This window comes from Podarcis cretensis (genome assembly GCF_951804945.1).
Source record: "Podarcis cretensis genome assembly, chromosome: 6".
Taxonomy (NCBI): domain Eukaryota; kingdom Metazoa; phylum Chordata; class Lepidosauria; order Squamata; family Lacertidae; genus Podarcis; species Podarcis cretensis.
The window spans coordinates 94,086,244-94,110,851 of NC_137175.1; the positions used below are offsets into that span (position 1 = coordinate 94,086,244).

Below are 24,608 nucleotides of genomic sequence, written 5' to 3' on the forward strand. Positions count from 1 at the left end.
TTAGGGCTTTAAAGGTCAGCACCAACACTTTGATTTGTGCCTGGAAACGTACTGGGAGCCAATGTAGGTCTTTCAAGACTGGTGTTATGTGGTCTCGGGGGCCACTCCCAGTCACCAGTCTAGCTGCCGCATTCTGGATTAATTGCAGTTTCCGGGTCACCTTCAAAGGTAGCCCCACATAGAGCGCATAGCTGTTGTCCAAGCGGGAGATAACCAGAGCATGCACCACTCTGGCAAGACAGTCTGTGGGCAGGGAGGGTCCCAGCCTACGTTCCAGATGGAGCTGGTAGACAGCCGCCCTGGGCAAAGAATTAACCTGCGCCTCCATGGACAGCTGTGAGTCCAAAATGGTAAGCTGCCCAAAGGGGAACTTTACTGATGCCATCCTTCGGCTTGGCAGCAAGTAGGTGCGTAGTCAGTTATTTGCTGGAACAGCTTCCAAAACCTTTTTGAAATCATACTGGTAAAGGCAATGTCACATTTTAACCTAAAACATTGGAATGAATCCTTGTATGAGTGTTAAAAGTCAGTTTACCTGAAAAGCAGCATCAGTGAGCCCAGAAAGCTGCGGAAATTGTTGTGACGATTAATGTGGCTTTCTTCATCCAGTTTGATATTCCCAAAAACCTGAAGGCACAGAGAAATGAAAACCCAGTGGAGAAGATTTGACAACGACAAATACAGCAATCTCCCAGTTGGGTTAATACGAAGTGTACAAAGTCCTGACTACCTCTTTATTTCACTTCCTCCAAAGTCCCATGGCACTAGGGCAAGGGAGATAATTGTAGATGGAGGAAGAGAGGTTCGTGTCTTTTTTCAGCCAGAGACATGAAAGGCAGCGTGAAAATGCCATCACTGCTAACGGTGTGTTCACTTATGGCACTTTTGTCTCTGGTTAACAGGTTTTTGTAGGGTGCCAGAAACCTGCAAAGTCTCTTTGACCTGCAGCAAGCATGGGGCAATGGAAATATGCATTAATTCCATGGGAAGGAAAGCCTCTTGTAAACTGTTTGCTGCTCCAAGGTCTGCCTCAAGGCTGCGTTTGCTCAAGATCATGCTAATTGGCAAGCGGTCCTTCAAATGAAAAGTAGAGTGAATTCTATACTTCTTTTTTGTTTTTAAAGGGGCAATCTCTCATTTAGTCTGCATGGCTGAATACCAGATTGAACAACTCAGGATCAGACGACAAATGAAACTGCTCTGCAGGTATAATAATAATAATAATAATAATAATAATAATAATAATAATTATACCCCGTCCATCTGTCTGGTTTTCCCCAGCCTCTCTGGGTAGCTCCCAACAGAATATTAAAAACACAATAAAACATCAAACATTAAAAACTTTCCTAAACAGGGCTGCCTTCAGATGTCTTCTAAAAGTCAGATAGTTGTTTATTTCCTTGACATCTGATGGGAACCAGGCAGAGGGCCTTCTCGGTAGTGGCGCCCGCCCTGTGGAACGCCCTCCCATCAGATGTGAAGGAAATAAGCAACTATATGACTTTTAGGAGACATCTGAAGGCAGCCCTGTTTAGGGAAGCTACTAATGCTTAATAGGTTATTGTATTTTAGTGTTTTATTGGAAGCCGCCCTGAGTGGCTGGGGAAACCCAGCCAGATGGGTGGGGTATAAATAATAAAGTATTATTATTATTATTATTATTACTATTACAGTGGTACCTCGGGTTACAAACACTTCAGGTTACAATCACTTCGGGTTACAGACTGTGCTAACCTGGAAGTAGTACCTTGGGTTAAGAACTTTACTTCAGGATTAGAACAGAAATTGTGCGGCGGTGGCACGGCAGCAGCGGGAGGCCCCATTAGCTAAAGTGGTACCTCAGGTTAAGAACAGTTTCAGGTTAAGAACGGACCTCTGGAATGAATTAAGTACATAACCAGAGGTACCACTATATCATCATCATCAATTGAGCACCTAATGGTAACTATTATTGTTATTATTCATGATCAATATGTTCTGTCCTCAAACCTCACAAACAGCCTCTAGCTCCTTTACCTGCCAGACACAGAATCTTAGGTCTTTCAGGTGGTGCCTTACCTGCATTCCAATGATGGCATAAATGAAGAAGAGCATTGCAATCAGGAGACAGACGTAGGGGAGGGCCTGAAAGATGCAGACAATGAAAGGTTTTGTTGTATTAAATGCACAGCATTTATTTAAAATATCTTGTATTTTTGCCTTTACATTGAGGTGCCCAAGTTGTTTAACACCGGCAATTTTTTTTTAAAAAAATATCATTCAAATAATAAGCTCAAACAAACAAAAAGGCAAGCATTTTGTTTTCCCTTTGAAATCTGGTGAGTTAGCTCAGTTTCCGAGTTACTTGGAGCTACAGCAAAATGGTGGCTTTTATTGTTATTTTGATTTATTGCATTTATATCCCAACTTTCCTCCAAAGAACTCAAGGTGGCATATACAGTCGTACCTTGGCTTTGAACAGTTTAGTTTTCGAATGTTTTGGCTCCTGAACGCCACAAATCTGGAAGTGAGTGTTCCAGTTTGCAAACTATTTTTGGAAGCTGAACGGCCGATGGGGCTTCCGCGACTTCCGATTGGCTACAGGAGCTTCCTGCAGCCAATCAGAAGCCATGCTTAGGTTTGACCAGGCCCTAAGCTGCTGAAGGTAATGGGGCCCTTTATATGTCCAGCTGTTTTTTGTGTTGAATATATGCTATATGGCAATTTACGGACCTAATAGGTATCTAAAGCCATTTGCACATGCAGAATGTCAGCACCCTATACATAGAAATGAGTAAACCAGTGATATTTTAGGGAGCAGGCGAGGCCCATTACTTACATCACAGGAGCCTACACAACACAAAACACTGTTGCTGTATGTAGGTTTTATTTTATTTGTTGTTATCTTATATTTTGGAAATGTACATCCAGTTTTTTCCCCTTTAAATTTTTTTGGGGGGGCCAAGAGAGTGGGGCCCTCTAGCTTGTTTAGCTTATACATAAATCCGGCACTGCATAGGAACAGCTCCTCTCCTCCCAAAACATGCCCTTAGCAGATGACAGATTCTCTGGTTTGCACATGGACCACCTTTTGTGCAAAAGGTGCCCTGAGAAGGTGTATGTCAAGTCTGAGTTTTTAATTCGCAAATCTTGGGAAGGAGACGAGCGGTCAGCCATTTTTTACCTTGAAGGACTGCACAAAAGTCCACAGCAGAATGCGTATGGTGTAACCTTGGCGAAGCAATTTGATGAGACGGGCAGCCCGGAACAACTTCAGAAAGCTCATGTTGAAGCTGCTGGTATTGACCAACTTTCAAATAGACACAGAGAGAAAGAGAGATGAAGAGAGATCAAACATTTTAAACATAAGCAAGCCAAAAAGCAACACACGTATCCCTGTGCCCTGAATTCCAATAATAATAATAATAATAATAATAATAATAATAATAATAAATTATTATTTATACCCCGCCAATCTGGCTGGGTTTCCTCAGCCACTCTGGGTGGCTTCCAACAAAAGATTAAAAATACATTAAAACATCAGTCATTAAAAACTTCCCCTCAAAGGAGGAGCAATAGAATGGAGGAGAATTTCACCTTGCTGTCCGTCAAGATAATTTCTGTAATGCTGCCAATCACGGTGATGAAATCAAAGATGTTCCAGGTGTCGCGGAAATAATTCTGAAGGAAGATCGGGGGGAGGGGGAAGAATAAACCGTGGTGTGAACATCCAAGTAACAGCAAATATAGGGTGAGTCCTTTAAAAGAGGCCCCATGGATACAGAGTAAACACGTTCCATGGGGCCACTTGTAAAAGACTCACCCTGTACGAAGACAGGCTGAAACCAATCCCATGAACAAGGGACAGTGTACATTTGTATAAGGTACATTCACTATAACTGGTTTATATTTATCGATGGAATTCACATTCTTGGCAGATTTGCCCTCATTCTACTTGGTGGCTGCCTTCAAGGAACAGGCACCTCCTGTTCTATTTTGTGGACCCACATCAAAGAGGGGCATAGCACAACATTCACCCCAAAACTAAGGATCAGAATGGTTATGCCACCCATTTTTGCCAAAGCAACATAAGGTTGGCAGAGAAATGGAAACAAGAAGAATTACCGACGAAAGAAGAGTGGCAAATGAAATTAATGGACTATGCAGAATTAGACAGATTAACAGGAAGAATTCAAAGCCTGCGGGACCAGAGATTCTTAGAAGACTGGAGTAAATATTTGAACTATCTAAAAAGGAATTGTAATAAACAGATTACGCTAGTAGGACTGCAAGTATTTATGTAAGGAGGATTATGTGAAATATTGCAAGGAAGATTATTAAGAGAATTATTACTTAATGATAATTAAAAGTAATAGAGAAATTAAGAAATGCAGAATAAGTGCTAAAGAATGGAAAATCTTCAGAGGCTGTTGATGGAAGTCTAAAATATTGTGTAAGGTAAGAATTTATGTTAAATGATTGTTGGAAATGATATGTTAAAAAAATCAATAAAAATGTGTGTGTATATATATGGCAACATAAGGAATTTAATTTGGGGGGATTATTAGGATTTATAAAGAGAAATGCAAAGCTTAATATCAAATATCTTTTTTGGGGGGTCTCAAAACTAAAACATTGATCTACATACACTGAGAACACAGGAAAAAAGAGAGAAAAAGAAAAGCAGGGGAAAAAAAGAGAGAGAAATACAGAAGAAGAAATAGACAAGAGATTAAAGGAATCTCTTAAAACAGGCTTCCTCAACCTCGGCTCTCCAGATGTTTTGAGACTACAATTCCCATCATCCCTGACCACTGGTCCTGCTAGCTAGGGATCATGGGAATTGTAGGCCAAAAACATCTGGAGGGCCGAGATTGACGAAGCCTGTGTTAAAACAAAGCTGGGAGTTTTATTGCGGTCCTACAGATCCCAGTTTAACACTGTCAGACCACATACATTCTCATTAACAGATTCCAGTAACTAAACACATGTCAAATATATTGTACAATGGATCGTAAACATAACTTGCTCTCCAGGAGCCTCGTGAAATATAACCCTTCAGAATCTGGCATCTAGTTCATAAGATACCCAGGGAGCGAAACAAGAGCCGCATCTGTCATAGCTTTCCTTCAAACTTCTGGGAACTTGGGCATACTTAACTACCGTATTTTTTGTCCCATAGGACGCTCCGTCCCATAGGACGCACCTAGTTTTTTTTTTGGGGGGGGAAATAAAGGAAATTTCCCCCCCTTTATTTCCCCCCCAAAAGCTGGTCGGGGAAACCGAACCAGGTCGAGGAACAGCAGGATGGCGGCGCTGCGCCTCCCTGCTGTCCCCCGAGTTTGTGGGGCTGGCTGATGTCTGCCCGGTGCGAGGGGCGCTCTGCTTCAGGGCGGCAGGCTGCTATCCACAGCGTGGGGAGCCCTGCGGGGAACTCCTGCAGGGCTCCCCATGCTGCGGATGTCTATCTGGTGTGCGGGGTGCTCTGCTTCAGGGTGCCCTGCGCGCCGGGCAGCAGGCTGCTATCCGCAGCGTGTGGAGCCCTGCGGGAACCTCCCACAGGGCTGCCTAGGCTGTGGATGTGTTCCCGAAGCGCCGGGCACGCTGCTTTCAGGGCGCCCGGCGCTCCGGGAAGCAAACTACTATCCGCAGCCTAGACAGCCCTGCGGGAACTCCCGCAGGGCTGCCTAGGCAGCGGATGTCTTCCTGAAGCCTGGAGAGCGAGAGGCGTCGGTGCGCACCGACCCCTCTCACTCTCCAAGCTTCAGCGCAAGCCTGTATTCGCCCCATAGAATGCACCCAGATTTCCCCTTCATTTTTGGAGGGGGAAAAGTGCGTCCTATAGGGCGAAAAATATGGTAACTCGATAAAAACAATTGATATGATCCAGCAGTACAGGGCATTTTTATTTGATGCAACTGACGCTGCCCATCACCAAAAAGCTAATTCTCCCACCCCCTACAAACTCTGTTACTCACCAGAAAGCCAAAAGCTATAATTTTCAGGACACATTCCAGTGAGAAAACCATGGTAAAAGCAATGTTCAGGTACTTCAGAGCTAGTTCGTAGGTGTAGGGAGCAGAATAGTACTGCCAAGAGAGAGAGAGAAGGAAAAGAAGAGTCATCATATCCTCGGTCCCATTTGTATTAAAACAACCACTCAAGAGGTTTCTTGCAAGGGTTATATTTTCGCATGCGTAATTTGGATGCAAAATTCAGTTAGCAACTAAAGAAAAACAAAACTCCACACATCTTGGATAAATCAAGTGAAACGTCCACACATAACAATGCCCAGCTTCTACAGAACTGGTTTGTTTGAACATCTTGTTGAGACATTGAGTATGAGCAGTTGAGTATGAGCAACCCATTAGTGGGTTGGCAACAAGCCAAGTTAAACAGATTACATGAGAAATCTGCTTGGAGACAGGGAAGGCTAGCAACAGGTGGTGATTGGCTAAGTTCTTCCTTATAAGCAGTAGGACACAGCAGTTTTGTTGTTGGAGTGTTGAGTTTAGAGTAGGAGTTTGAATCTCGTCTGTGTATATAGTAACTTGTACAAAGCTGTGCTTTACTCTGCTGTATATAATAAAGCTAACTAAAAATCAAGTTACTCGTCAGCAAGTTCTGTTCCTGTTCGTCGTCCTGGAATTCACTGATTTGGCAGCTGGTAGCAAGAGTTATGGGATGCGGGTGGCGCAGTGGGTTAAACCACAGAGACTAGGACTTGCCGATCAGAAGGTTGGCGGTTTGAATCCCTGTGACGGGGTGAGCTCCCATTGCTTGGTCCCTGCTCCTGCCAACCTAGCAGTTTGAAAGCAGGCCAGTGCAAGTAGATAAATAGGTACCGCTCCGGCGGGAAGGTAAACGGCGTTTCCGTGCACTGCTCTGGTTCGCCAGAAGTGGCTTAGTCATGCTGGCTACATGACCCGGAAAAACTGTCTGCGGACAAACGTCAGCTCCTTCGGCCAGTATAGCGAGATGAGAACCACAACCCCAGAGTCAATCATGACTGGACCTAATGGTCAGGGGTCCCCTTTACCTTTACCTTTAGCAAGAGTTATGGTTGAGATCCACCAACACATCTTTACCCAATTCGGCATTCTCTGTGGCTTTTTATTCACTGTGAAGCTGCTTGGGACATCCATTCTGATTACAAAGTGTGGCAAGTGATAAAGGCCCATGGAATTAATTGCTGCAGGGTGCCAGTAGCACAGAAAAAAGGCAGTTGCTACACAACCTATGAGAATATAACTGATGGGGTGTGTGTGTACGCTTGCACATATATATATATATATGCGCATATGAGGGGAAGTTATGAAAACACTTGAAAGCACAATTGAAACACACATCAAGTGTGGTCTTATGATGTTATTGCTAAACAGACTGGCAAACAGCGAAAGCTGTAGGTGGACGCGTCACACGTTGCATGGCAGCAAGCCCAGGTTCGACAAAAACTGCACACTTGACAGGGACGCATAGGAAGTGATGACTTCCTGTATATATGTGCATAGGATCCATGCTTGAGAATAAGTGATGGTCACATTTACACGCTAAATATTTAAGTTAACGTTTTTGGTTTCTATTTCCCGCACGGAGCAGCAACTGCAGTCACAAGACATTGTTTTGCATTCCACAGTCAGAGTACTGTTGGATTCCCACGGGAATGGGAGACTGGATGTGACGTTCACTGGTTTCCGGTTTTTCACTGTTCTCTCGGTGTTCTTTGTTTCCGAGAGGAGTTGCTTCTCTGCTCTCACAGAGGCAAGATGCATGTTTGTATTCTCTTAGCATAGAGTGTAAATAAAAATTAAGAATGTAGCACATACTGCTTATCCTTCTGCTGTGTGACGATGCTCTGCTTGGGCTCAAGATAAGACAAGCCTGTATCAGCTTCAGATGGGCCGAAGCTGGTCAAAATCTCACAAATGTATGTATGCTTAAATGACTTGAGACATCCATCCAAAATACAGTCATACCTTGGAAGTCGAACGGAATCCGTTCCGGAAGGCTGTTTGACTTCCAAAACGTTCAGAAACCAAAGCACAGCTTCTGATTGGCTGTAGGAAGCTCCTGCAGCCAATCAGAAACCCATGTTGGACGTTCGGGTTCCAAAAGAACGTTAAAAAACTGAACACTCACTTCTGGGTTTCGGTTACTCAGGAGCCAATTTGTTTGGAAGGCAAGGAGTTTGAGATCCAAGGTATGACTGTATAGGATTAAAGTGATCCTTAGTTGCATCTCCAAATGTGGAAAAACCATTGCTTGGAGGTAGAGCATATGCTTCTTTTTCATTTAATGCATTTTTAACCAACTCTTCAGCCAGCAAAGGCTCCCAGAGTAACTTACATAAGATCAATAAGAAGACAATTCTTGATATTAAAATTGCATGCAGAAGGTCCATCTTCCATCCCTGGCACTCCCAGGGAGCAGGGCTGGGAAAGAACCTTTGCCCAAGACCACAGAGAGATGCGAACAATCAAATTAATCCAGGGGTGGAGAACCTCTGACTCTCAAGGTGTTACTAGACTCCCATTACCATCATCCCCAAGCTCTACATCTAACGGTCAGGACTGATGGGAGATGTAGTCTAATGACATCTGGAGGGCACCAGGCTCCCCATCTGTGTGAAATGCTGCTCAGGTGCTTCCCATCATTCGCAATTCTTAATTGCTTTGTTTTATAGCCAAGGAGCTGAATCAGGAGGGAAGAGAAGGCATCTCCCAGGTGGCAACCACGCTCAAACGTTAACTTTCTGGTTGTGCCAGATCACTGTAATTGCCAGGAAGCCGGTCAATGTCGCCCCAGGTTCTCCTCACCTTCATCATTAGAACCACAGTGTTCAGTGCTATCATCGCCATAATGGTGTACTCAAACGATGGGGAGACCACAAAGTGCCAGACCCGGTACTGAAAGGTGTGCCGGTTTTGCGGCATGTAGCGGGTGAGGGGTTTGGCACTGATGGCAAAGTCAATGCATGCTCTCTGGAAGAAGAAGAAGAAGAAGAAGAAGAAGAAGAAGAAGAAGAAGAAGAAGAAGAAGAAGACCGTCAGTTGGCATCCAAATTATTACCCCCATTGCGAATTATTGTATTGTTGTGAACTCACAAAAGTACCCCCCTTCCCGACTTATACAGTCATACCTCATGTTACGTTTGCTTCACGATACTTTTTTCAGGTTGCGTCATGCGGCAACCCGGAATTACCCGAAAGGGTTACTTCCAGGTTTCGCTGCTCGCGCATGCGCAGGCGCGCAAAATGAAGTCACGTGCATGCACAGAAGCAGCGAATTGCAACCTGCATGTGTGCAGACGCGCCGCTGCGGGTTGCGTTCTATTCATGTTGCGAACGGGCCTCCAGAATGGATCCCGCTTGCAACCAGAGGTACCACGGTAATCATGAGGTGCTTCTAGCCAGCACTGGAATAGTGTGAATCCAGATGTTCCAAATGCTTTGGAAGTATCTGCCTAGCTTCCCAAGCAATAAATAACAATGACACCCATCTCTCACCACAGGCCTGCCCCATTTGCACTGCAGCGTTACCTCGTTCTTCTCGAGGCTGCACTCCTCCATCATTTTGTCTCCTTGCTCCTGGAAAGTGATGATGATGAGAGCCACAAAGATGTTCACAAAGAAAAAAGGGAAGACCACAAAATACACCACATAGAAAATGGACATCTCCATGCGGTTGCTTCGGCTGGGGCCGCGGTCCTCCTCAGTCACATCCACCGAATGCTGCAGAACCCTGGGAACACAAAGAGAGAGAGAGAGAGAGAGAGAGAGAGAGAAGAAAGAAAGAAAGAAAGAAAGAAAGAAAGAAAGAAAGGTCACATAGAATCATAAAGCCGGAAAGGAACACACAGGTCATCTATTCCAACTCCCTGCAATGCAGGAACGTTTTGTTCAACATGGGACTTGAACCCGTGACCTGAGATTTAGAGCATCGCCCTCTACTGATTGAGCTATCACCTACCCTTTGCTGATGGCTCAACCATCCTCAGAGCATTCCTAGAACACAGCACAAAAATAACGTGTGGCCCAGTTTAACAGCCTATCTACACATCTATTTATTTTTGAAAAATATTTACCGTATTTTTCGCCCCATAGGGCGCACCTAGTTTTTTTGGGGGGAAATAAAGGGGGGGACGCAGGTGGCGCTGTGGGTTAAAGCCTCAGCGCCTAGGGCTTGCCGATCGAAAGGTCGGCGGTTCGAATCCCTGCGGCGGGGTGCGCTCCCGCTGCTCGGTCCCAGCGCCTGCCAACCTAGCAGTTCGAAAGCACCTCCGGGTGCAAGTAGATAAATAGGGACCGCTTACCAGCGGGAAGGTAAACGGCGTTTCCGTGTGCGGCTCTGGCTCTGGCTCTGGCTCTGGCCAGAGCAGCGATGTCACGCTGGCCACGTGACCCGGAAGTGTCTCCGGACAGCGCTGGCCCCTGGCCTCTTAAGTGAGATGGGCGCACAACCCCAGAGTCTGTCAAGACTGGCCCGTACGGGCAGGGGTACCTTTACCTTTACCTAAAGGGGGGGGAATTATTTTCCCCCCAGCCCGAGCTTCCCCCGACCCCAGCCCCCAGAACAGGGAAGTCGCGCAGCTCTCCCACGGCTTGCAGAGAGCTGCGCGAAGCCTGAAGCCCGCAGGCAGCTCTCCATAAGCCGTGGGAGAGCTGCGCGAAGCTCGAAGCCTGGGGTGCGCTGAGCTCAGCACGCCCCAGGCTTCAGGATGCAGGCAGCTCTCTGCAAGCCGTGGGAGAGCTGCGCGACTTCGCGCTGGGCTCCCACAGCTTGCGGATAGCTTCCTGAAGCCTGGAGAGTGAGAGGGGTCGGTGTGCACCGTATTTTTCGCCCCATAGGATGCACACACATTTCCCCATCATTTTTGGAGGGGAAAAAGTGCATCCTATAGGGCGAAAAATACGGTATATGCCACCGTGTAAAAAAACACCATTGTGGTTTACAACAACAATTATAGTTCATAAAAACACGTCAAGAATTTTTAATTTTGACACTGAAACATAAATGTGCCAGGCATTCCATTATGTTTTGGACTAGTTAAGGCTAAGCTCAAACGCTTCCGCTACTAACCTCGCTGGAAAGGGCAAAAGGAAATACTCACTGCGGCCACCCCTCTCCGGTAGAGACAGTGAAGAGGGTAAGCAGAGCCCACATGATATTGTCGTAGTGGAATTCATGGCGCTTCCATTTCCGGCATTTCACTTCCATTGTGTTTTTCTCGTGGTCCACATAGTGGCCTCTGTAAGATGGAGAGAGATGGTGATTAGCCTTTCACTGCCGCACTGTCGGGGTGAAAGAGGTCTAAGCCGATACTGTAAACAACCCTGTGATCCTTCAAGGAAGTGTGGTACAGTGGTGCCTTGCAAGACGAAAAGAATTGGTTCCGCGATTCTCTTCGTCTAGCAGTTTTTTCGTCTTGCGAAGCAAGCCCATTGACGGCTTAGCGGATTGGCACTATTAGCAGCTTAGCGGCTTTTAGCGGCTTTTAGCGGCTTATCAGTTTAGCGGATAAGCAGATAAGCGGCTTAGCGGCTTAGAAAAAGGGGGGGAAGGAAAAAAAAGTCGGAAAAACTCGCAAGACATTCTGTCTTGCGAAGCAAGCCCATAGGGAAATTCGTTTTGCGAAGCGCCTCCAAAACGGAAAACCCTTTCGTCTAGCGGGTTTTTCGTCTTGTGAGGCATTCGTCTTGTGGGGCACCACTGTACATACATTTCATAAATAATAATAATGACAATAATAATATGGGGCCATTTGATTCTTTCCTTTTCTTTCCTTGAAAGGGGGGTCTTAAGTCCTGACTTGGCCAAGTAAGTGTGCGAAAGAGGACCCCAAGGGAGCAGAAAAGACCATTTATGTATGGGACCACAGCTGCTTGGATGCTATTGGCCCAGAGATGGAAAGAAGATAAAGTCCCGACCAGAGAAGAATGGCAGATCAAGTTGATGGATTATGCCGAATTGGCAAAAAGGAATCAGAAATCAGGAAGACCAATAAGGAATGGGGAAAAATATAATTTATCTTAAAAACCATGGTAAACAGTTAAACTGTAAGCAGGATTGGAATAACACTTGTAGTTTAATGGTGAATTTTGGACATAATGGAGATGTAAAAATATTGGCTTATTTTAAAAGATGCAGGAGGAAATGATTAACAATAGGACCCACAAAGGAGAGGAAGAGGAGGAGGAGGAGGAGGAGGAGGAGGAGGAGGAGGAGTTTGGATTTGATATCCCACCTTTCACTCCCCTTCAGGAGTCTCAAAGCAGTTAACATTCTCCTTTCCCTTCCTCCCCCACAACAAACACTCTGCGAGGTGAGTGGGGCTGAGAGACTTCATCGAAGTGTAACTAGCCCAAGGTCACCCAGCAGCTGCATGTGGAGGAGCGGAGACGCAAACCCGGTTCACCAGATTACGAGTCTACTGCTCTTATCCACTACACCACACTGGCTCTCCTGGAAGTCCAGGAGATTCCTTGGAATCTTGTTTCTATGTTATATATTGGATATGTGATTGTAAAACTTGAATTTGAAAACCAAATAAACATTTAAAAAATGAAATAAAATAAAGGGAGTGAGGAAAGGGAGAAGCAGGAAGAAGACAACCAAGGGCGGGACAATACTGTATCTATAGTGCACAGCCCATGTTTATGTGTTGGTGGTGGCAGCCTTTGTTAAAACTGGTCCTGCACAAAACAGGAGGATTGGTGACTCCTAGAGTAATCAGATGTGAAACACAGCACACAGGGAGAGGAGGCTCTGAAATCCTCCCCCTGGTTGCAAATCACCTCCCCACAGTCTTTCTCTGAATGTCACTCTCACACTGCCCAGGCTTTTAATGTCAGAAGGGTGCTGAGTTGGGGGCAGAAGTGGCGGCGGTAGTGAGGAGAGGATTACAGGGTGGTTCCAGGATGGTTCATCTTCCCTCCCCTGTGAGCATCTTTCACTCCAAAAACAGACCTTCCAGCGCCCTCTGGAACTGAGACAGGCCCAGAAAGTCTGAGTCTTGCAGTGGAGTTTATATCCAGGTGTGGTTTAGAGCAGGGAGATTACAGGTAAGACCTGGGTGTCTGTCCTTGCTCCACCACAGTAGGATTAGTGCAACCTGAAGGAAGATAAAACCGACAGATGAAGATCAAGCCTCCAGCTCTAAAGAAAAATGAGGATAAGAATCCATGCTTCTCCTAGGAGTTTTGGACCTTGGGTCATAGCATCATAGAACTATAGATCTGAAAGGGATGAACTGGACGAGGACCTGGAGAAGGCCCTCGGGTTTAAATGTCCATGGGGTTAAGGGGTAAAAGAGTACTGGGAAATGATTTAGAATGAATTGGAAAAAATGTTTAAAATTACTTCCCCCCCAAAGCAGATTCCTTTTTGTTGGTAATAATTCAAGATGAAATCCCCAGGTGTCAGAAAAGGTTATTAGTGTATGCAGCAACTGTGGCCCGTGTTTTTTTTAGCCCCAAAATGGAAAATGAGCGAGGTCCCAACCAAAGAAGAATGGCAACTTAAGTTGACAGAATACGCACAACTTGCAGACTTGGCAAATAGAATAAGAGAACAAGAAGAACATACATTTAGAGAAGATTGGATAACGTTTATTGAATACAGTGGTGCCTCGCAAGACGAAAAGAATCCGTTCCGCGAGTCTCTTCGTCTTGCGGTTTTTTCGTCTTGCGAAGCAAGCCCATTAGCGGCTTAGCGGATTAGCGCTATTAGCGGCTTAGCGGATCAGCTGATAAGCGGCTTAGCGGCTTAGTGGATCAGCTGATAAGCGGCTTAGCGGCTTAGTGGATCAGCTGTTAAGCGGCTTAGCGGATCAGCTGATAAGCGGCTTAGCGTCTTAGAAAAGGGGGGGAGGGGGAAAAAACCCGCAGGAACTCGCAAGACATTTTCGTCTTGCAAAGCAAGCCCATAGGAAATTCGTTTTGCGAAGCACCTCCAAAACGGAAAACCCTTTCGTCTAGCGGGTTTTTCGTCTTGCGAGGCATTCGTCTTGCGGGACACCACTGTATATGGAAAATAATTGTGTACAGCTGAAAATGCTGGCAGTGTTCAGAAAAATTAAACCGTGCAAATAAGTTTTGATGGATGCAATAATGGACTACTGAATGGTATAGTTTATGTAAAATATGCAGGGATTTAAGATATGTAAAATGAACCATGGAAAGAGAAGGGAAGTCATTGGTATCTTAAGAATGTAAAATGAATATCTGAAATTGTAAAACAGTAATATCTATCTATCTATCTATCATCTATCATCTATCTATCTATCTATCTATCTATCTATCTATCTATCTATCTATCTATCTATCTATCATCTATATCTATCTATCTATCTATCTATCTATCTATCTATCTATCTATCTATCTATCTCTATCTATCATCTATCTCCATGGAGTGGATGGGGGCAAAGTCTGCCGGCTCGGTGTGATCCATCTCGGGGGCGTACCAGCGTCACAACCTGCCTTCCATTGGTCAAAGGGTTCACCCAGGTCGGGGAAAACCCCTTACCTCTAGTGTACCCACCGGATCCTGGGCTGATGCTGGTGCCCTCCTGCAAAGGCACCCAACCCAGAGGCAAGTGTCATTGTGCCACGATGCAAGGCTAGATGCTTTGCAATATACTTACATGCAATCTTTCTCTGTATCTTTTGAACTGTCCGTACAATAGAAGAATTTGCCCTTGAAGAGCTGGACGGCAATGACCGCAAAGATGAACATGAAGAGCTTGTAGACAATGAGGATGTTGAAGACGTTCTTCAGCGAAGTTACGACACAGTCAAAGACGGCCTGAGGGGGGAGGCAAACCCAAAGGGTGCGATTCATCATAGGGAAAAGCAACCATGGCCTCCTTTGTCAAAGCATTTTCTTCACCCGCATCAAGGCAAGCAGCACGTACAGAAAGTGCAAATCAAGGAAGAGCAGGCCTAACCAGCGTCTCTGGCAGTGCAGAGGGTGACAGAGGCTCTTGTAAGAGCTATATCAAAAAGAGAGATTTGAGCAGGTAAAGCTTCTCTCATCGCTGCAAAACAAAGGACGTATCTTTTCACCGCAGGTGTTAAACAGTCATTGCAAGGCCATCTAGGGAACTGTAGTTTTGCAAGAAAGGGCAGGGGTCTGTCACACCCAATGGCAGCCCCCGGGATTCCTTGGGAAGCAGCCATGGCAGCTAAAATGATATGTACACCAACTAACTTGGTAATCCAGATCTGGTTGAATTGTACCTGCCAAATCTTCCTATTCTACACAACCATTAGTGGGATAAGATCCCTGTTCTCCATTGCTCTTTGTTACGCTAGCAGAACAAGTGTTCAATAATAATAATAATAATAATAATAATAATAATAATAATAATAATAATAATAATTTATTTACACCCTGCCCATCTGGCTGAGTTTCCCCAGCCACTCTAGGTGGCTCCCAATCAAATGTTAAAAACAGTACAGCATTAAATATTAAAAACTTCCCTAAACAGGGCTGCCTTCAGATGTCTTTTAAAGATAGGATAGCTGCTTATTTCCTTCACATCTGAAGGGAGGGCGTTCCACAGGGCGGGCGCCACTACCGAGAAGGCCCTCTGCCTGGTTCCTTGTATCCTCACTTCTCGCAGTAAGAGAACCACCAGAAGGCCCTCGGAGCTGGACCTCAGTGTCCGGGCTGAACGATGGGGGTGGAGATGCTCCTTCAGGTAGGTATACTCTTAACGAAAAAGGCAGCTGACAACGGGAGCGACTGCCCGACATTGCTCAGGGGGAATCTGCCCTGAACAAAGTTGACTCATCTGAGGGAATATCACAAGTGAAAGCAAGAATACCTTGAGTTTGGGCAACCGCTTGATGGTCTTCAAAGGCCTCAAGACTCGCAGAACACGCAGAGACTTAATAGTTTTTATGTCCCGACCTTTGTTTGTCCTGTACAGTTGAGAGGAGAACAAACCCGCCCAAAACAACAAAACAAAACAAAAGGGAGAGAACAATATGAACCCCTCAAACACAGACTGAACTCAACGCGATGCCGCTGCAAATTATTACTTTCTGACATGTGCACAGGTTGAAAAAATTGGATCAAACTTGACCTTCTGGGTGGGGTTAGAAAACACATTTATAATATTGCACTACTCCGTGGTTTTTAATGCAGAGAACACCTTCCATGCAGACTTTCCTGTTGAGGAAGCGCTGCGCGTTGTAAGAGATTCTGGAGGGCGCACAACTCATGCAATGTGTGGCGCATGCAAGCATTGTTGGGATTCACCCCGCCGCTTAGGACATTCCCAGCAATTTTGCTGCTGCCAGTTTGGAAATGGGGACTGGTGAACAGGCCGTCATACTGGGAAGCTTGCCTGCTCCCAGCGATGCTCTCGTTGCAGGATTTCAGGGTTTTGCAGAATGCTGCGTGAAAACCACGGGGCCGTGTTTGAATCACGATACAGTAGGAACAGATTTTAAAATCGAAAATTATGGAAACCGTGGTCACGAGCCTCAGGCAGCCTGAAATCATTAAAAAGTAAACAAACCGGCAACAGCTTGCATTGACTGCCTATTATTGTGAGAAAAGAGTGAGAAAACAAGGTTAAAACAGGTGACCTGCACTCCTGCTGAGTTAGGCCATCTGCTGCAAAGGCATCATGCCACCATGCTCTAGTGTCCTGAGCTCACATGCCAGGTAGATTTGAACAATTCTCTTGCTCTCTCTTTTAATCAAAGCAAGAAAAAATGCCTCTTTCCCAGCATGCTTTAAAAAACAGTTCTATCGGTGTAATAATCTATAATTATAACCAGTGCTTTTTTTCTGGGCGGGACGCATAGCCCTAAACATTTTGTGAATCTAAAGGGAGAGGAAACAAAAAATATTTTTTGAAAAAATTCTTCTCTAGCACGGTGAATTGTCACTTGCTACCTCTGATGGCAGCCTCATTTCGTTTCCCAGTGTTCCCTGAGCCTCAGACAGAAGTGAGCGTTTAATGTGTGAAGCAGTGTGGGACGTGGATGTGTGGTGTTTTTACGGATGAAAGTTGGGAGGATGTTAGTGCACACAACCTCATGCCCATGTGGAAGTCACTGGGAGCTGTGTAATATGAGGTAATGCATGTTCTTTGTAGCTTTGTCCATTTGCTGTATTTATTTTCCCCGATTCAAACTATAAAATGGTGGTTTTCTCGAGTCTAAATGAGAGTACCCCTAAACATTTTTTTATAGAAAAAAGCACTGATTATAACACATTAATAGTCACCTCTTTCTTATATATAGTGGCATGCAAGGATAAGCATGTGATTAGGATGTAGAGTCTTCCATGCGTGCTAGAATGATCAAATGGAACACATTTCCAACCCAATCCACTCGTGCAGTGGGGAGGGGAGAAGGACTTAAAGTTCATGGAAGGAAAGTTTCCTGCCCGTCTCTCCCTTGACAGCTCCCCAAAGGCCTTTCTGGAGCATGTGAGAGGACTGCTGGGGAAGTAGGGCATTGTCCACAATTAGGCTTGGATCACAAGATCACAAAAGGGTGTTATCTTTAAATTACCTTAAGGCAGGCATGGCCAAACTCAGCCCTCCAGATATTTTGGGACTACAATTCCCATCATCCCTGACCACTGGTTCTGTTAGCTAGGGATGGTGGGAGTTGTAGTCCCAAAATATCTGAAGGGCCAAATTTGGCTATGCCTGTCTTAAGGGAAATTTTCCTCTTCTCTCCTCCTCACAGCAGCCTGCCATGCCAAATTTCCACCAGAAAGGCAAAGCACTTTTACCATGAACTAGAAAGGGCAATACAGTGGTACCTTGAGTTACAAATGCCTCAGGTTACAAACGCTTCAGGTTACAAACGCTTCAGGTTACAAACTCCGCTAACCTGGAAGAGTTACCTTGAGTTGAGAACTTTGCCCCAAGATGAGAACGGAAATTGTGTGCCGGCGGCAGCAAGAAGCCCCCTTAGTGAAAGCACACCTCTAGTTAAGAACAGTTTCAGGTTAAGAACGGACCTCCGGAACGAATTAAGTTCGTAACTAGAGATACCACTGTACTCGCAAGGGGACAGGTATCCATTTCTAAATGACGCAGTTCTCATGCCAGCGGGCGATGTGTGCATCCCTCAGAAATGTTTGCACATCCGTAATGCCAGACCCACGCCCCACCCCTTCCCATTATCTGAACAGCTGATCAGTGCCATTTCTCATCTGACTGGAGGGAGCCTTGCTAGGTATTTAAAAGGTTTGGGACATGAGCCCAGAGCCCCACTCCAGACAATAAATTTGGGGTCAACATTCTGTACCAGGCTTAAAAGCCAAATAATGTGGCAGCGGCAGTGGGGACAATCCACAAGTCAAGTACAGATTTTGAAGAATGCAGTTAAGCAGCTTCGCTTCAGACTTCAATTAAAAGCCGAGTAGTTAGTATACTTTAAGCTTCATGCAGGCTTCTGGGCGATCAAATTGTTCATCGGCTCTGAGAAAGACAGAGATTTAGCAGTTAAATCCCACGGAGCTCAGCAGGCCTTACTTTAAATGAAACAGGCACATAACTGGCCTGCATGGATGCCGCGAATGGAGAAGCAAGGCAGGAATAGAAAAACTAGTCATGCAAGCAGAGACAAGACCGTGAGTTTCAAAATCCTCAGTTCAAATCTCGCCGCATTCACAAAATTGTCAGCAAATAACTGTACTGACTACTGCAATCTGCACCAGGTGGCAGAAGTCTATGAAACAAGGCCTGCTCATTCAAAAGAAAGAGAAAATTTCCCAGGCAATATAATTGAACTTTTGGTGTGGAAATATGAAAGCTTTCGAATTACATAGGGCTCTATCGGGCAGGTAACACTATTTCATGAGCATATGTAGAATTCTATGAAACTTGAAAACTTGCATAATTCCAGCACTAATAGCCCAGGGAAAGATAGCACCTTGCTTACTTGGGACTCAGCTACCCAGCTGCAAATAAAACGTTTTAAATGTGTTGTAAAGTGCAATATATTAATGTGACACTAGATGGCAACAATGAGCGATGCAAAACTCAATGTATTTTTCAAAGCTTTTTTAAAAAAGCACTTTCACAACCTTTTTTCACATGTGTGTAGATTCCACCTTGGTGTTTTTCAACATACAACCAACTGTGTTGACCAAAATCTAAATATATTGTAATAAATGCCTTCTCCAAACTCACTCAGCTGAATTTATCTCCCAATTCAATTTTGAGGCTGAAGCAGTTTTCTTATTTTATTAAGAGTGTATTATTTCTGCAACGGTTGGTACAGATACCATTGTTCTTCTCTCTATTTGAGTTCGTGGAGGTGTAGATTGCACCTGGTTTAAAGTCAAGCTTGTGATATGAGATGTGTTGCCAAGAAGGCAGCTCTGACAATACTACGGATCAAACATCTCAAACTCTTCATCTTATATCACCTCACTGTGATGAAGCAAATCACGGGATGTGACTCGTTTACAAAAAACACAGACATGTCCACAGGCAGGGAAACCAAATCATCATGGTAAACACAACACACACTTGATGAAAAACAAGGACTCAGCGGAGGTGAAATAGGGCAGACAGAGGAACAGATCAAGCTAGATTTGTTTGGTTAAGTTGGCAACGCTGCCCAGTTTCCTCCCACCCCATAAAGTCTGTAAAGAGGGGAGGAGGGAAGAAAAGATATGAGGTGCCATCCTGGTTCACCAGTCGCCAGTGGAGGCAGGAATAGAATAGAATAGAATTTATTATTTATACCCCACCCATCTGGCTGGGTTTCCCCAGCCACTCTGGGAGGCTTCCAACAGAGTATTAAAATACAGTGGTCTGTTAAACATTAAAAGCTTCCCTAAAGAGGGCTGCCTTCAGATGTCTTCTAAAAGTCTGTTCTTCTCTTTGACATCTGGTGGGAGGGTGTTCCACAGGGCAGGTACCACTACCGAGAAGGCCCTCTGCCTGGTTCCCTGTAACTTGGCTTCTCTCGCAGTGAGGCAACCGCCAGAAGGCCCTCGGCGCTGGACCTCAGTGTCTGGGCAGAACAATGAACCCTGGGTCTTTCTGGCAGAGCCCACCCATATGCATGGATGTTCATGCCAACCAGGAAAGACACCATCCACAGTCTCAATCCAAAGGAGAAGCAGCAGCAGTTGTCAGTCTTCCCCAGCTCAACTTTCCCTTGCTCTTCATGGCTTCAACTACTGTATTTTTTACCCTATAGGGCGCACTTTTCCCCCTCCAAAAATTAAGGGGAAATGTGTGTGTGTCCTATGGAGCGAATGCAGGCTCCTTGGCTTCAGCAAAAGCAATGCGAAGCCTCCGAAGCACAGAGGGAGCGCTCCCTACACGCTCCGGAGGCTTCGCGTTGCTTTCGCTGAAGCCTGGAGAGCGAGAGGGGTCGGTGCGCACTGACCCCTCTTGCTCTCCAGGCTTCAGGGATAGCCGCCTGAAGCCTCCGGAGCACAGAGGGGAATATATTTTTTTTCTTGTTCCCCCCCTCTAAAACAAGGTGCGTCCTATGGTCAGGTGCGTCCTATAGAACAAAAAATACGTTGACATTGTGCACACAAGCTTTGTGAGAGCTGCCCAACTCAGCGCCGGTCAGAAGCAAAGGAGAAGGGGGCGCACCAAAGCCCATTCCCTTCCCATTTTTCTGTTGGTTTGAAGGAAAAAAATATAAAAGGAAGAGAATTCCAAGATGCCAAGGTCCTAGTCTGGGGCAAGAACCCCAGCGAGAGAATCCCAGCAGAGACTAAAAATCACAGAATAGGCAGCAAAGCATAGCATGGAAATATAGGCTGCAAAAATGTTAAGATATGCCCTTCCAAATGTGTTAGAATAATAGGATCTTGGACTGGAAGGGACCCTGAGGGTCATCTAGTCCAACCCCCTGTAAATGCCGGAATCTCAGCGAAAGCATCCATGGCAGATGGCCATCCAAGCTCTGCTTAAAACCCCCCATGGAAGGAGAGTCCAGCATCTCTTGTGGGAGTCTGTTCCACTGCCGAACAGCTCTTACTGTCAGAAAGTTTTTATGAATGTAACTCCTTTCATGTAACTTGAAGCCATGGGTTCGAGTCCTACCCTCCGGAACAGGAGAAAACAAACATGCTCCCTTCTCCATATGTGACAGCCCTTTAGGTATTTGAAGATGGTAATCACATCTCCTCTCAGTCTCCTCTTTTCCAGGCTAAACATACCCAGCTCCTTCAAGCGCTCCTCATAAGGCTTAATTTCCAGACCCTTGATCATCTTGGTTGCCTTCCTCTGCACACATTCCAGTTTGTCAAGATCCTTCTTAAATTGTGGTGCCCACAATTGGACACAGTATTCCAGGTGTGGTCTGACCAAGGCAGAATAGAGTGGTACTATTACTTCCCTTGATCTGGAAACTCTACTTCTGTTGATACAGCCTAGAATAGCATTGGCCTCTTTTTTTGCTGCTACATCACACTTTTGACTCACGTTAAGCTTGTGATCCACCAAGACCCCTAGATCCTTTTCACATGTACTGCTAATAAGCCAGGTGTTCCCCATATTTGTACATCTGGATCTCCCTGACTAAGGGCAGAACCTTACATTTGTCCCTACTGAAATTCATTTTGTTAGCCTTGGCCCAGTTCTCCAATCTGCTACTGTCCTTTTGAATTCTGATTCTGTCTCCTGAGGCATTAGCAACCCCCCCCCCCCGAAGTTTGGTGTCATCTGCAAATTTGATGAGCATCCCCTCAATTCCGTCATCCAAGTAAAGACATTCCAAACTTGTCCCCTTTAAGAGTTCCTTCCAAATTTTCCCTCTTCCCCTAGCATAGGAAAAGACCACATGTTTGGTAAGTTTAAAAAAGAGTTTACTTACAAATTCTCCAAAGGTCAGATTCATGCGCCTTTCCATACATCAGTCAAAAAAGTTGCACAGGCAGTAAAATGTAGCTTAGTGGTAAAAGTTCCTAAACTTTTGGTATAGGAACCTGAGAAAGGCTGGTGAAAGCCATGCTGCTGAGCTGGAGCAACCAGAACAGACCTTCTCACATGCTGAATTCTCAGGTAGACTGGGACAGGGGGGACAAAGGCTTGATTACCTGTTTCCTCCCATGGTAAAGGGGAAGTGACATAGCTAAGCCTGGCAGAACAGTTTACTCTATGGTATTAACTCCTTCATGCGTGGATGCAATAACCAACTAACAATGTTGGTGATATGAGGCTGGTAAGTGCACTTTTTCCCATCCCCCACCGAGGATGCACAGTTGTAATTCTCTCACCCTGAGCAGGAGCGAGGGAGAGGGATTAGGGTTGAGTCAGAGGAAGAACACAATACCATGCCCAAATGGGGATACAATAGACTCAGAACGCTCAGAAAAAGAAAATATCCAGGAGAGGCAACTCCTATGCAAACCAGAGCATAATGCAGACAAATTAAAATTTAGAGAGAGAAAGAAAGAGTGAGAGAATTATGCAAGAGAAGTGAGCTTTGTATTTTGAACTAGTTCTGAGCTAATAAAACAAAGCATATGAGGTCTGTGAAAGAACAAACCCTCTATCAAGTATCCTTGAAAAGTTGCAGAAGTCCCTGACCTCAACACAAGACATGTGTATGGACAAGAAGATTAATACTCGTATACAAAAAACAAAACAAAAACCCTTATAAAGTAGGGTTGTAAGCTTTAATTTGTTTAATTGGGAGAGTCATTACCTAAGCCTTCAGTAGTTAATTGCTGGATGACATATTTAATCTGTTCAAGGTTATGGCTATCCAGCACTCAGTTAGACCAGGAGAACTTTCTTTCGAATACTAAAATTTTAGATTTTTCATAACTAATGGATAAACCATTTTTTATCAGTGGTTGCAAGAACCAATGATCTCTGTCTTTAAATCTGAACAAAATGCTTGTTTAACCTGGAGGTAGGCTGTCTGAATTGTGCATTGCTTTGTAACGATTTGTTGGGTCTCTGGACCGTAATAAAGATTGATTGATATTTAATCAGTAAGTTTTTATAGCTGAGGATGTGAGTTAAAGGAACTTTTGAGGCTTTCTTAGTTCTGAGTTGTTAATATAATGAAGGCTGAAAAGTTTTTTTTTTTAAAAAAAAATATTTCCTTATTACAGTGGTGCCTCGCAAGACGAAAAGAATCCGTTCCGTGAGTCTCTTTGTCTAGCGGTTTTTTCGTCTTGCGAAGCAACCCTATTAGCGGCTTAGCGGCTTAGCGGCTTAGCGCTATTAGCGGCTTAGCGGCTATTAGCGGCTTAGCGGCTTAGAAAAAGGGGAGGGAAGGGAAAAAACTCACAAGACTCGCAAGACTCGCAAGCCCATAGGGAAATTCGTCTTGCGAAGTGCCTCGAGAAATGGAAAACCCTTTCGTCTAGCGAGTTTTTCGTCTTGCGAGGCATTCGTTTTGCGGGGCACCACTGTATTTTTCACTCTATAGGACACACTTTTTTCCTCCTAAAAAGTAAGGGGCAATGTCTGTGCGTCTTATGGAGCGAATGTGTGGTCGATCGCCGACTCCCTTTCCAGCCCCGCCCCCTTGGCCAGGCCTCCATTGTCGAATGTTCTGCAGACAGAGGCTGCTTGTTTCCCCAGCGACATGTGACTGGCTGATTAGATTATCTGTCTGGAAACTGTAGAAATGGCTCCCTTTCTGTTCCTAAAGAAGCTGCAGAACTGTGAGTTGAACCCCATAAAAACAGGATTTTTTCCCTTTGCAAAGTAAGCTCAACAACTTTCGGCTGATCCTCAAAAAAATGGGGCTTTTCCCTTTGCAAAAGAAGCTGCACAACTGAGCTGATCTCAGGGTTTCCCCCCTTTCCTCCTCTAAAAACTAGGTGCGTCTTATGGTCAGGCGCGTCTTATGGAGCGAAAAATACGGCACTTCCCGCAGTATCTTGAAAAAGGCATGCACGGTGATTCTTAGGAAATGAGCTATATATATTTAAATGCATTCGACCAATTGGGTGAAAAGGCAGCCAGGGCTGTCATAAGCATATTCGGCGCCGTGGTGCAAAGATGCCTCCGGCGCCCCACCCCTTTCCCAGAGTTGACCTTTTTTTAGGGCTGGAGGAGGCAGGCAGCGGCTGGAGGGCAGCTTCTCCAGCGGGGAAGAGGTAGAGGCTGGATGCGGCAACTCCTGGCTCAGCTGGCCGCTTTGTGCCACGCTGGCCATGGCAGGCAGCACATCGAGCGAGCGGGCCTGTGCCGAGTGAGCGAGGGCGTGTGCGCCGCTCTCGCCAAGCGTCAGCTCAGTTTTTTCCCTTTTAGCCTTCTGGCGCCCTGCAGAATTTGGTGCCTGCAGGCTAAAAGGGAAAAAAACGAGCCAGCGCTCAGCGGGAGTGGCACACACACTCTCACATGCTCATTCTGTGTTCCCCGGATTCTCGCCTGGCGCCCTCCAGAACTTGGCGCCCCACACCACTAGCCTCAATGGGTAAGACGGGCCTGAAGGCGGGTAATTTGCAGTACAATCGTCTCTGTATCCAGGCCTTTGGCCACCTAAACATCTCATGGCCCTTTCAATGAGTTTGTGGGAGGTGGTTATTAGTTTGTTTTTTTGTTTTACTATGTATTTTGTGATCTCGTTTTGTGTTTTTATGCTGTGAACCGCCCTTCAATCTTCAGATGAAGGGCGACATACAAATTTTAATCAACAACAACAACAGCAGCAGCAAC

The 24,608-nt window shown here is 45.3% G+C and overlaps 1 protein-coding gene across 3 annotated transcripts in view; it reads right to left on the reverse strand.

Annotated features, from left to right (window-relative positions):
• Positions 1-24,608, reverse strand: part of CACNA1E (calcium voltage-gated channel subunit alpha1 E) — a 498,615-nt gene that overhangs the window by 53,929 nt on the left and 420,078 nt on the right. For all 3 annotated transcript variants that reach the window (XM_079980995.1, XM_079980994.1, XM_079980996.1), the window contains 10 exons: positions 15,807-15,903; positions 14,622-14,782; positions 11,090-11,227; positions 9,519-9,720; positions 8,796-8,960; positions 5,958-6,068; positions 3,577-3,660; positions 3,164-3,289; positions 2,059-2,124; positions 536-627 (listed from right to left, as the gene is read on the reverse strand). In XM_079980995.1, coding sequence (XP_079837121.1) covers positions 536-627; positions 2,059-2,124; positions 3,164-3,289; positions 3,577-3,660; positions 5,958-6,068; positions 8,796-8,960; positions 9,519-9,720; positions 11,090-11,227; positions 14,622-14,782; positions 15,807-15,903 — 1,242 coding nt within the window. The remainder of the gene's footprint in view (positions 1-535; positions 628-2,058; positions 2,125-3,163; positions 3,290-3,576; positions 3,661-5,957; positions 6,069-8,795; positions 8,961-9,518; positions 9,721-11,089; positions 11,228-14,621; positions 14,783-15,806; positions 15,904-24,608) is intronic.